General features: G+C 37.0%; 1 protein-coding gene across 1 annotated transcript; it reads right to left on the bottom strand.

Annotated features, from left to right (window-relative positions):
- Window positions 1-1,356: 1,356 nt before the first annotated feature.
- Window positions 1,357-2,943, bottom strand: LOC113058139 (thymosin beta-like). Its single transcript, XM_026225819.1, has 3 exons — window positions 2,841-2,943; window positions 2,097-2,201; window positions 1,357-1,613 (listed from the first exon to the last, which is right to left on the bottom strand). Exons 2-3 carry the CDS (start codon window positions 2,194-2,196, stop codon window positions 1,576-1,578), a joined length of 138 nt encoding a protein of 45 aa, XP_026081604.1. The 5' UTR covers window positions 2,197-2,201; window positions 2,841-2,943; the 3' UTR covers window positions 1,357-1,575.
- Window positions 2,944-14,241: the final 11,298 nt, after the last annotated feature.

Raw genomic sequence — 14,241 nt, 5'->3', positions numbered from 1 at the left:
GTCAACGAGCTCAGGATCTGTTGAGCAGCAAATCCTCCAGCATGGTCTGTCAGCCATCTCTCCACGCACCCCATGATCAGTGAAATTGGACTCCTGCAGCTTGTGTTGGATGCAGGGTTGTCAAGTCCGCCTTTTTTCTCCATGGAATTGGGCTACTTTTAAACTGTTGCCATGAGTTGATTTTCCACCTTAAGTTTAAGGTTTGAAATGTTGCATAAATTAAGTTTGACTGAAATGCTTGTATTGAAACATTTTGCATTCTGCCTATGATAAAACTGTTCTGATAAGTAGCTAAGGAGGGCCACTGCAGGAAGCTTTTTAGCTGTATTTATGATCAAATATACATAACAGTGACTGTAAAATATGTATTTTAGGTATGGAAAATTGCATATTTTGAGTTTTGATATTTGTGATATATCTATAGTACTATTTTAACCACCAACCAACCCTCCGCCCTGCCCGCACCCACTGTCCTTGTTTTGGAAAACTAAAATATAGTCAGCCTACTTTTAAGTTTATGACAGGTTGAAAACTAGAATATATTTGAAGTAACCACTAACTTAATCATGCATTTCTAAAGTAGTCTATTGAAATCTTACAAATACTAAATCCATGGCTTTCTATGACATAGCCTTTCTTTGCCTTCTGCTTTAAGAAGATGCATACAATATATATTTTATTTCTGGTCAAGTATGGCAGATTGTGAAAGTTTTTGTGTGTGTGTGATTATTGTAATTAACTTTAATTCAAGTTATGTATTCTTCTCAAACCTGTTTACATTGTGACCACTTACCTTACCTTAGTGTGTGGCACATGAATTACACAACCATTCAAAAGTCTGGGGTCAGTATACTTTTTGGCTGAGGAAATTTTTTTTTTTTATTCAGCAAGGATTTATTAATTTGATCAGAAGTGACAGAAAAAAACTTTCTATTCATTAAAGCACTGTAAAAAAAAAAAAAAAAAAAATCCACAAAAATATTAAGCACAAGTGTTTCAACACTGATAATAAGAAATGTTTCTCAGATCAGTACATTAGAATGATTTCTAAAGGATCATGTGACACGATCATGTAAATATTAATGGTTGCTTTGCATCACAGAAGTAAATTATATTTGAAAATATATTAAAATGGAAAAAAATTAAAAGTATTTTAAATAATAATAATATTTTTTACTGTATTTTTGATCAAATAAATGCAGCCTTGGTGAACACAAGAGAATTTGACTTTATGTTTTGAATAATTTCATTATACCTAAACAAAAATAATTTAAAAACATGAGTCATATTTGGTATTTTATTTGTTTTACATTTCACTTGTCTTTATTTCATGAAGAAACCATAAAAAAAAAAAAAAAAAAAATGCACTGAACAGAATTAGGTAAAATATCTATTTTTAACCCTGACACAAGTCATCCCTCATTACTCTCCCATTCATAGGCCCCAGTTTCTCCAATCGCCATGGTAACCATGCATCACATGGGGCAATAGCACCCTTTAAACAGAAATAGGAATTGTAATATCTGCCATGTCAGAAGGACATGTCTTGTGCTTGTCTTCTCCTTGTCTCTTAACTCACGGTGTTGCATCACCTTTCCTCTCCTGCTCTATAGCTGAAAACAGAAAAAGATTAAATTTAATGTTTTTAATGCTTTAGAAGTGTAAATACTTTTATTGTGCCAGTAAAGCTTCTTAAGAGAGGGAGTGAGAGAGATGTGTTTGAAGGATGAGGGAGCGTGGCATTATTGCAAATAAGATGCTTATTCTCATGGGAAATTCTGCGAGCATGCTTAGGTCTGCACTGCAATGCTGATGGAGGACTTTAAGCGAGACCATTCTGCTGACATAAGAAGCTGAAAAAAAGACTGAGATGAGTGAGAGTGGAAGAAAAAAAGAGAAGGGGATATAAGATAGAAGAGAAAGAAATGGCTGAAACAAAATGACAAATAAGGAGAGATGGTAGACAGTTCACTGCAGAGATGAGAAAGGCTGATGGGGGATTGGGTGGGGTGGGTGGTGGTTGGGGGTTTAGAGAGACCTACACCACACCCAAACTGATTGGACACACTGAATGCTGGTGTGTAACAGACACTCACTCTCTTTGGTGGGCAGAGGGTTTTTCTCTTTTGTCTCAGTCTTCTTCAGCTTGGTTTTGTCAAACTTGGCGATTTCTGTGAGGTCTGGCTTGTCAGACATGATTGCTGTCAGCAGAGATGACAGATGTGACTTAAAGAGCATTGACCTTGCTTTTGTCTTCTATAGTGTTTCAAAAATCTTGCATGCTGTTTCTTCATTGTTTCAGCCATTTTACAGCAAGGTCTGAAAATGTTTTTTGATTTAAAGACAGCTAGATATTACAATTATTTCAAATATTACACCATCAGAATACTATATATTTGTAAGAGTGCTATGCTTGTGTAAAATGTTTCAATTCTCTCTGTATGTGTGTGTGTGTGTGTGATGGTAGCATGTAGCACATGTGTGCATGCATGTATTATGTTCTGATGCTATCCGCCCACCTAGCCACCTCTCTATGTATCCTTATCCAGCACATTTTCCTCTTTGATTTCACTAGATTTACTTTCTTTGTTATGTCTGTGTCTTTGTTCTTTCCACATTGCTTCATTCCATTTAAGCATGCAGCAGGCAGTCTTTTTTTTTTTTTTTTTATAGACTAGACTGCAGTGTCTACCTCGCAGGAGAAATAGCTCCTATATCGCTCTATCTCTTTTCACTTAGGCTGCTGCACATATAGCCAATTTACCATCTCCAGTCGTCGCATAAATCATGTTAAAACCCACAAGCATACGCAGAGGAATGAGGATGAAAAAAAGACTTACTGTAGTGCACAGAGTTGCTGTATCCACTGGCTAGAAGAAAGAGAGTAGGACGAGGTGTCTGCTGAGATTACCCAGACTGCTTCTGCTGGTGTCTGTGTATCCGTTAGGGCGTGGAATTATGAGGAGAGGGAGGGAGGGAGGGAGGGAGGATGCGGAAAGGTTTATTTAGCCTATGCCTTCCAGCCGTAATAGTCATGCTCCATAGAGAACAGACATTCAATGCCTATACGTGACTGATTGATGAATTAATAATAATGGAAGGGTATGTGATTCTGGGGTTGTGGGAAGCAGGGTTCTGTAACAACATGTGCACTGCAGCTGTCTGGTTTGGGCACCATTTAAAGCTGCAGTAGGTAACTTTTGTAAAAATATATTTTTTTACATATTTGTTAAACCTGTCATTATGTCCTGACAGTAGAATATGAGACAGATAATCTGTGAAAAATTCAAGCCTCTCTGGCTCCTCCCAGTGGTCCTATTGCCATTTGCAGAAATTCATCCGCTCCCGGTAAGAAACAACCAATCAGAGCTGCGGTCCGTAACTTTGTTTGTGTTCAAAATGTAGAAAAATGTATATAATAAGCGAGTACACCATGAATCCATTTTCCAAACCATGTTTTTAGCTTGTCCCGAATCACTAGGGTGCACCTATAATAAGTGTTTATATTCGGACTATTTTAGATTGCTTCGGGGGTACCGTGGCGGAGTAACCCAGTACCTTTGTGATTCTTCATAGACATAAACAGAGAGAAGTAGTTCCGGCTTCGATGTTCTTCCGCAAGATGCAAGCAGTTCTGTTTATTAACCGCTAGAGCATCAAAAGTTACCCTACCGCAGCTTTAAATGTTCTATAATTACACACACACACATATATCATTTTAAATATATAAATATAGCTGTAGATTATGTCATAGAAATTAATTTAAAAAATGGAAATCAGGTTACATTATATAATAGGCATGCCTTTGAGGCTAAAAGGACTGGTGATTTGAGACCATTTTCTCATTAATTTGCTATTTGTGTTAACTTGTTCATATGTCAGCAGATCTCACATACACCTTCTCACATTTCAGTCATACTAGTCAGCAGGCTTGTTTTTCTTAGATGGATTTAACATAATGCTGTGTGCCTCACATTGGTCAGGCTGTTCCCCTGCTCCGCTAGGCATAGGCAGAGTTTCACTTTTGTGTGTGGGGGGGCATCTACCAGCAGATGCGGTGTAGCAGTCGATTCTGTTCCACTCGGAATGTCTGTTTCCCTTTACGCAAACATACTACAATTCTTGCGTAGTTGCCGAGTTACTATACGTACGATCAGAACTAGCGTGCGCAAGAAGCGTGACTGGATGTACGGCAAGTCAAATAGTTCAAAATACCGTCCTAAATCTTAAACTTGAAAATAAATTTAAGACGAGAGGTTTTTCAACTTGAAATGTAAAAAAATAAGACAAAAATAACGCAACAGCTGCAAGATGAATAATTAAAAAAAAAAGGACATAAACGGGAGTGTGAGAATCATTTTACTATGCTGCAGTGTAGCAAGAAATTTGTCCCTTTTTGCTTTCCTTACATCCAGGTGTGTTTGGTGCATTTGTTGGAAGTCGTGGCCTAATGGTTAGAGGGTTGGACTCCCAATCGAAGGTTTGTGAGTTCTAGTCTTGGGCCGGATGGAATTGTGGGTGGGGGTTGTGCATGTACAGTTCTCTCTACACCTTCAATACCACGACTTAGGTGCCCTTGAGCAAGGCATTGAACCCCCAACTGCTCCCCGGGCTCTGTGTGTGTGCATTTCGGATGGGTTAAATGCAGAGCACAAATTCTGAGTATGGGTCACCATACTTGGCTGAATGTCACTTTCACTTCATTTGCATGCGGTGCATTTGCATTTGTATGTTGCCAAAGCCGTGGAATTTAGGCTACTTTGGGAAAATGTTTGATTAACTATTTGGTTGGGTTTATTACACGGACCTGGCAACCAGCGGGGGAAACAGACATTCAGAAGGGAACAGAATCTACTGCTACACCGGCCTCGGTTGCGGTGTCAGTAGCAGCAGTGGAATTGATGGTTGAAGTGCCAGAGTTAGAAAACTCCACACTTTTACTAGTGGGTTTATTAAAAAAACGACGAATGTCCATTTTGTTTATTTAGCATGTAGACTAAAACGGGAACAGAACGAGTAGAGAGTCCACTCACGTAACTTACCGCGATACTTTGAAGTCCACCAAAATAAGCTTTTTCAATATAGTAATTAAAAATAATTAATTCTAAACTTACTCATTATATCCACAAAAATTATAAGATAGGACAAATAAAATTAGAAAATATGAATTCTGTATTTATTTTTATTTTTCAAAGCACAAGGTATTAATTGGCTCTGGTCTGGGGGGGGCAGTGTCCCCCTTAGCCCCCCCCCCCAAACTCCGCCCATGCCGGTAGGTGTTTGTGCAAGGACATTCAATTGATGAAAAGTGACAGTAAAAACATTTGTAATGTTACAAAAGATTCCATTTCAGGTCAATCTTGTTCTTTTGAATTTTCTATTATTTAAAGATCCTGACAAGAAGTTACCACAAAAATATTAAGCAGTACAACTGTTTTCGGTAGTGATAATAGAAAAAGGTTTCTTGAGCACCAAATCATATTAGAATGATATTAGAAAGATTTATGAAGGATCATGTGATAGTGAAGACTGGAAAAATGGCTGATGAAAAATTTGCTTTTAATTTTTGTTAGAGAGAAATAAGGGAAGGATGTTTAAAAACAAAATGGCAAATATGTTTAAAATTCGAATAATAATATATTAATAAATAATTTTAAACTGATGTTTTTTTTTTTTTTTTTTTTTTTTTTTTTTTACATTTTCAGGGTATATTATTTTTTACAACAGTTCCCTATCCTTGTCTGTTCCAATTTGTCAATTAATTTGCTTCATTTATTATTATGCTAGATCTTTTGACTTTAGACATCTGTCAATTTAATTACCCGTCCTCTTTATACAAATCTTCACAGAACAAGCTGTACCTTATGTTAATCTGTTCAGAGGGAATGTCAAAATATCATTGGGTACAGCAATGAGAAAATGCTGATTTTCTGACAATTCTGAGAGTTCGACAGTTGAACGTTACAGAAACATGTACATACAAAGTTGTATATACAAAAACATTCATATGCATCTCCATGTACAAATTTGTTTAATAATAAAAAACGAATACAATGATTATTTGTATTATATGTAGCCTATGTGCATAATGTCTTTAGATGAAGGTTCAAGACAGATGCTGGTCTGACTCTTCACCAGCAGGTGGCGATATTTCATTTTGTTCAGTGTGACTGGCGCCCTCTTTGGCAGCATAATGCATGCAATGCAGGAAGATCATGCATAACATTATAGAAGCATTATTAATTGAATTACAAGTTAAAATATTAATTTACTTCCATCTAGAGTGATTCACTGCCTTTGGCACGAGCAGCCGGGATAGGCTCCAGCATCCCTGTATCCTATGTAGGACAAGCAGTTTGGAGATTGAATGTGGGGGTGTGTTTGTGAGTTATAATAACCATTCTTGAAATAGTATATATTAACTTTAAATAAAACCAAGAACCTATCTGATTTTGGGACTGCACCTGGTGCTCTATAAATATTTGAAAAACCCTTCATCATTTTGAGAAATGTTTCAACCATTTTTTAATTAATCCCTCTTCAGGTGAAGCTCTGTTTCCTTACAGCAACTATATCAGTAAGCTGCAATGAAAAGTGAATTTATAAATATCAACAATTTCTTTGGTTCATCTAATTAACATATGAAATTAAATCAAGGAATCATACTTACAAATTGCAAAACTCTTTTTGACAGATTGCCATCTGCTATAAAAGCTATTTATCATGCTAAATGCCATTTGTACATTACAGCTTATCCATGCAACCACGGTATTGTTGCAAATCCAAAGATATATATCCTCTCATGAGTCTCATTAAATCTCATTTAAGTGAGTCTGCAATTCCTCTGAGCTGGAGACATCAGGGCGTGCTTGTTGTCTGAAGTCTGAGCTGGCAGGAAGCTGAGAGCTCCATCCATAACCTTCAGTCTGGCTCCAGCTCCTTCCATTAACCTTTGAGCTGTAAATGCTAGCAGTGAGGAGGTTTGGGGCCAGAGTCCATTGATAAGGTCAGTCAGACATCCAATTTACCTCATGAAAAGGCCAGAAGCAAAACAACAGACTTTTTTTTCTCTTTAGTGTCTTGTCAACTTACACTAACACACCATTGTGTTTCTCGTTCAGATCAGTTTCTCACAAATTCAAATTGCACTAGCAGTTGTAAGAGGCACAGTTGATTTTAGGGCATATGACCACATGGTGGCAGTATAAGTACGCTTATCATAAACTGAGCACCATGTTTGCAGAAATGCAGGTGTCAAACTTTTCCCTCCAAACCATAGTGCTACTTCCTTCATTGTCACATATGTGATATTCTTTACTCTTCATACTCAACAAATATTTGTTTTTACCATGCAAACCCTTATTTAGGTTTATTTGAATACAAACCATATGCAATTGTTTTAGTAACCAAGTCCCACACCATGCACCATGTCATCAGTTCTCAAGAGCAGTAGTGGGCGGCTTTGCACAGTGAGCTCATTCAAACGGAGGCAGCGCTTAAGAGCTCTGTTAAGTACCTTGGATTTGAAAAATGCATTACTCACTGATGCCCTCAAATGTGCTTTGCTAATAGTTGTGATTATATGATTAGCTGTTTAGATTATTTAATTATAATTTTTGACACATATAACATAAATAGTGTCATAGAAATGCTGCAGACAAAATATGTCCTACCAAGGCCGAAAGTTGGCTAATGATGACATTTGATTTGGCCCACCATGCCATTTCATTTTTGTACCGTATTTTAGTGCTCAGAGCTCATGCAATATTGAATTTGACTCTCTGAAATGGCCAAAACTTAACTAGTTATTGTGAACTTTGCTTTTATTTTGAAACAAAATTAAGAAAAAAATGCCTTGTTTGCTATGTGCAAGAGTGTTTTTGAGATAAATGAGTTGGGCGAAGTGTACTCTGTGCCTAGAGTTTCAACCACGTACCGATGTGAGGCTGTGTCCACTAAGAGAATTATGATGTGCTGACCTGACAGCAGTCTAGGTTACGATGGAAATTGAAAAAGGCCGGTGGTATTTACTCATGAAGTTTAGAAACAATAAAAGCCTTACAGTGTTTAAGAGATTATAGATATGCCCACACATCAATGGACAATCCTCTCCAGTTCTCTCTCTCCCTTGATTTTCTGTTCTTTGACGCTGGGTTCACATGACATAGCACTGCTAGGATCACTGGAGCGAAGCTTTGGAACAGAGCAAGTGTTTCCCACATCAGTGAGTGCAGCCTGCGACCACACACACACACACACACGTTTGTTTTTGGACATCCCATAGTCGTCATGGTTTTTATACTGTACAAACTGTATATTCTATGGCCCTACACCAACCCTACACCTAACCCTAACCCTCACAGGAAACTTTGTGCATTTTTACTTTCTCAAAAAAACTCATTCTGTATGGTTTATAAGCATTTTGAAAAATGGGGACATGGGTTATGTCCACATAAGTCACTCTCTCCTTGTAATACCTGTGTCATACCCATCTCATTATACAGAGTTGTGTCCTGATATGTCACAAAAACATGCGTGCACACACACACACACATTCCCAAAACCAGGCCATCATGGTCATTTGATTTTATATATCTCTTGTAAAGACATTGTTATGAATGATGACATAATGATATGTACATAAGTGGCAAGTGCACTCAACAAAAGAGCATAAAGATGAATAAATAAAAGGCCCTGGATTCTCAGAGGTGATATGAGGACTTTAACTTGTGAAAATCTTTTCAAATGAAGGATGTAAAAAGTGTTAAGTGTGTTACATAACACATACTTTACACAAACATACTTTAGCAGAAATGTCTTCTATTTTACTCTGCCTTTACTTTCTGCCTTGTGAGTGTTCACAAACTGACATTAAGTGGCAGTTGGTCACTTGTTATTCCCCGTACGTAGGTGTATTTTCCGTTCACTGGTATCTTGTCAAGCTCAAGGTTAGAAAGATCTGGACAAATGGTGTTGTGTGCACTAACATGGACAGTTGATGTTTGACTGGCACAGAAGAGCCCAAGCTGTTAAAATATTAAAATCAAAATGTTTTTTTTTTTTTTCATGCAAAACTGTTCAGCAGAATGGGCAGTACAAATTTTTTAACTTAAATAATTTGTATCTTTAAAAAAAATGCTTCAGGTTCATTACAAGATCATTCAACAGCATTTGTGGCATAGTATTGATTACTACAAAAATAACTGCCAAAGAAAAACAAAAGTTATAGTGAGCCACTAACTTGATAGTAAATGGGACAATTTTTGGAGAATTAAAAAATGAGAAATGTGAAGCCTATAAATAAATAAAAGCATTCAAATGAATGCCTGTGTTGATACTGGGGTATTATTCGAGCTGTAAATGTGTTAATTTTTATGGTTATGTTGTCAAATTTATTTTATTTTTTTGTCACACTATAATAATGTAACATATTCTGACTACAATTAAAACAGATAGTATTTTAATGTTTATGGATTCTCTTCATTGACATTCATTGCATTACTTGCATTTTATTATTATTTGTAATATTATTTGAAAAAGAGAGATTAAAAGAGGAAATTAATTTATGGTGATCAACACTATAAGTGCTGCCGACTGAGCTTGTACTGGAATTAGAATATACTTTTAATAATAAGTAAATTTACATTACATTTATTTAATTGGGTGTAACACGGTTTCCAAAGCAAGTGTGGAGCTGATCTTATCAAATAGTTACTTTTTGAAACTAGTGGAACAGACGGTAAATGGTGCATAGTTTGTATATAAGGTCTTTCTGCTGAACTGGACACACATTCTTCATGTTCCTCCCAGATTTGAGTTTATCTGGCCCATGCAGCCTGCGAGCAGAGACAGAGATAAAGAGGAGGAATGGGAAAAGGAAAAACAGGGAAGACCATACACCTGTACATGGAGAACATACACTCTCAAGGCACCTTATCAGGTTCAGACACAAACTATCTGGAGCATCAGCGTATACTGCTCATTTATTTTGGGCTGGAGAGAGAGAGACAGATAGAGGCACAGAAGAGAGAAAAAGAGATTTGTTTTTGGTTTTTGCTCATATCTGCAAAAACAGTCTAGGAGACCACTAACTAAAGACTGAAGATGAATGGGGAAAAAGAGGAAAATTTTATCATGTCTTGTCACGATTGTTCTCAGGTGTTTCTATAAAAATCCACATAATAATGTTGCAGCTAACCATGTTTATATATATTTAAATTTCTATTGCACACCTAATTATGATGCTCACTAATGTGCATTGCTGTGGATGAATGTTTACACCGTTTTTGCTGACATATAAATTTATTTTATCAACGTACACCAGTGGCTTTAATAATTATGTGAATTAAGAACCACTGCCTTGTGTATGGTGTTGGGTTATTGCTTTGAATATTTTTCAAATGGTATATATTCCACAGAATTAAAGAAATGTGCGTGTCTCCTGAAGAAAGTTCATTAAAGAAGAGAATGTTGTTTGCTGGTTTTACAGCTGCAAAGAAGAAAATAATACAAACTTGTTTACTCTGAACATGTGTGCAAAAACATTTTGGATTCATAGCCTTTTTGGACTAGTGGCCTGTGAATGTACATGGCACGAATTAACAGATATAAACCTGGGACTATTGATGCATGGCAATGTTTTTCTTCTGACATTTTGGAATATGTAAAGGTATGACCATGTAATTTTTTTTCACTCTCTCTCTTACAAATTGTAAATTATTGATAATGTTTCTGTTGCTCCCCCTTCCCTGTTTGTTTGTTGGTTTGGATGGATGTTGTTTTCTTAATATAAAAAATTAAAAGTTGATCACAAAAAAAAAAAAAAACGTGTGTGTGTGTGTGTGTGTGTGTGTGTGTGTGTGTGTGTATATATATATATATATATATATATATATATATATATATATATATATATATATATATATATATATATATATATATATATATATATACATGTATGTATGTATATACATGTATGTATGTATGTATGTATATAGGCCTATGTATACCAGCAGTTAAGTTGATGATTTTACCAGTACTGCAGGTGCTGTGTACAGCTTAAAGGGTTAGTTCACCCAAAAATTGAAATGATGTAATTAATAACTCGCCCTCATGTTGTTCAAAACCCGTTAGACCTCTGTTAATCTTCAGAACACAGTTTAAGATATTTTAGATTTAGTCCTAGAGCTTTCTGGCCCTCCATTGAAAGTGTGTGTACGGTATACTGTCCATGTCCAGAAAGTTAAGAAAAACATCTTCAAAGTAGTCCATGTGACATCATAGGGTCAGTTAGAATTTGTTGAAGAATTGAAAATACATATTGGTCCAAAAGAAAAAAAATAATATAAAAGACTTTATTCAGCATTGTCTTCTCTTCTTGCCACTGCTGACGTATGACGCTGCCGACGTGTTATCTTTGTTATTGGGCGCACCAGAAAACACATCTACGGTGGTCGAGACAGCTCAACGCGCTGCAATTTAAGAAAACACATGCAAATTGAAAAACACCAGCAAATAAAAAAAAAAAACATCTTCATCAGTTTGACAACACAAGTGCTGCAAATCCTCACAACACATGCATATAACAAAACGCGCTGCAAATCCTTCACAACACACGCATATAACGAAACGCGCTGCAAATCCTTCACAACACACGCATATAACGAAACACGCTGCAAATCCTTACAACACATGAACATTAACGAAACGCGCTGCAAATCCTCACAACACATGCATATAACAAAACGCGCTGCAAATTCTACACAACACTTGCATATAACGAAACGCGCTACAAATCCTTCACAACACATGCATATAACGAAACACACTGCAAATCCTTCACAACACATGCATATAACGAAACACGCTGCAAATCCTTCACAACACACGCATATAACGAAACGCGCTGCAAATCCTTCACAACACACGCATACAGTCTTGTTCAAAATAATAGCAGTACAATGTGACTAACCAGAATAATCAAGGTTTTTAGTATATTTTTTATTGCTACGTGGCAAACAAGTTACCAGTAGGTTCAGTAGATTGTCAGAAAACAAACAAGACCCAGCATTCATGATATGCACGCTCTTAAGGCTGTGCAATTGGGCAATTAGTTGAAAGGGGTGTGTTCAAAAAAATAGCAGTGTCTACCTTTGACTGTACAAACTCAAAACTATTTTGTACAAACATTTTTTTTTCTGGGATTTAGCAATCCTGTGAATCACTAAACTAATATTTAGTTGTATGACCACAGTTTTTTAAAACTGCTTGACATCTGTGTGGCATGGAGTCAACCAACTTGTGGCACCTCTCAGCTGTTATTCCACTCCATGATTCTTTAACAACATTCCACAATTCATTCACATTTCTTGGTTTTGCTTCAGAAACAGCATTTTTGATATCACCCCACAAGTTCTCAATTGGATTAAGGTCTGGAGATTGGGCTGGCCACTCCATAACATTAATTTTGTTGGTTTGGAACCAAGACTTTGCCCGTTTACTAGTGTGTTTTAGGGCATTGTCTTGTTGAAACAACCATTTCAAGGGCATGTCCTCTTCAGCATAGGGCAACATGACCTCTTCAAGTATTTTAACATATGCAAACTGATCCATGATCCCTGGTATGCGATAAATAGGCCCAACACCATAGTAGGAGAAACATGCCCATATCATGATGCTTGCACCTCCATGCTTCACTGTCTTCACTGTGTACTGTGGCTTGAATTCAGAGTTTGGGGGTCGTCTCACAAACTGCCTGTGGCCCTTGGACCCAAAAAGAACAATTTTACTCTCATCAGTCCACAAAATGTTCCTCCATTTCTCTTTAGGCCAGTTGATGTGTTCTTTGGCAAATTGTAACCTCTTCTGCACATGCCTTTTTTTTTAACAGAGGGACTTTGCGGGGGATTCTTGAAAATAGATTAGCTTCACACAGACGTCTTCTAACTGTCACAGTACTTACAGGTAACTCCAGACTGTCTTTGATCATCCTGGAGGTGATCATTGGCTGAGCCTTTGCCATTCTGGTTATTCTTCTATCCATTTTGATGGTTGTCTTCCGTTTTCTTCCACGTCTCTCTGGTTTTGCTCTCCATTTTAAGGCATTGGAGATCATTTTAGCTGAACAGCCTATCATTTTTTGCACCTCTTTATAGGTTTTCCCCTCTCTAATCAACTTTTTAATCAAAGTACGCTGTTCTTCTGAACAATGTCTTGAACGACCCATTTTCCTCAGCTTTCAAATGCATGTTCAACAAGTGTTGGCTTCATCCTTAAATAGGGGCCACCTGATTCACACCTGTTTCTTCACAAAATTGATGACCTCAGTGATTGAATGCCACACTGCTATTTTTTTTAACACACCCCTTTCAACTAATTCAACTAATTGCCCAATTGCACAGCCTTAAGAGCGTGCATATCATGAATGCTGGGTCTCATTTGTTTTCTGAGAATCTACTGAACCTACTGGTAACTTGTTTGCCACGTAGCAATAAAAAAATATACGAAAAACCTTGATTATTCTGGTTAGTCACATTGTACTGCTATTATTTTGAACAATACTGTATAACGAAACACGCTGCAAATCCACATGAAGTGCGCCATTTGGGACAGGGCCTTAGTTTACCAACTTGAACCGGAGTCTGATGATGAAACGGTTGAAATGGCTGATCGACAAGAGATTGATTCAGAATCACGACTGGAGCAGGGCATTTCTCAGTGCTACGTTTTGACAAGTTTGTGGTAATTATGAGATGTGATCAAACAAATTTACTCTCCCAGTGTAGGATACAGCGTCTTCTCAACATGTTGTTAACCACACAAAAATTGTACTGTATTTGTGGGCAGGCAAGTTGGTATAACGTGGGCGGACATTATGCAAATGTGTTACTTCGTGACGTAGAGCCCTGACAGAAGGTCTATGCACGCCACTGCTCTGAAGTGTGAAAAATTACCATGATGGTACCATGATTTATTCTTTTAGATATCATACTCAGTGGTATTATGTAAATTTTGTGTGTGTGTGCCTGTACTGTATGCTGCATATAAATGTTATTATTAGTGGTGCTTGCCGGAGGCAAAGCATCACTATTATTATCTCACATACTTATTAGTGGTGCTTGCCGGAGGCAAGGCATCACTATTACTATCTCACATACTTATTATTATTATACTAGATCCGTACAAATTTCGGCGCGTAACTAGTCCCGCAGTTTTCATCACAGACCAACGAAACAGGCGTCA

The sequence above is a fragment of the Carassius auratus genome, chromosome 39 (assembly GCF_003368295.1).
Source record: "Carassius auratus strain Wakin chromosome 39, ASM336829v1, whole genome shotgun sequence".
In the NCBI taxonomy this organism is placed as follows: domain Eukaryota; kingdom Metazoa; phylum Chordata; class Actinopteri; order Cypriniformes; family Cyprinidae; genus Carassius; species Carassius auratus.
Note: the sequence above shows the minus strand (reverse complement) of the source record. Positions and strands in the feature narration are given on the sequence as shown.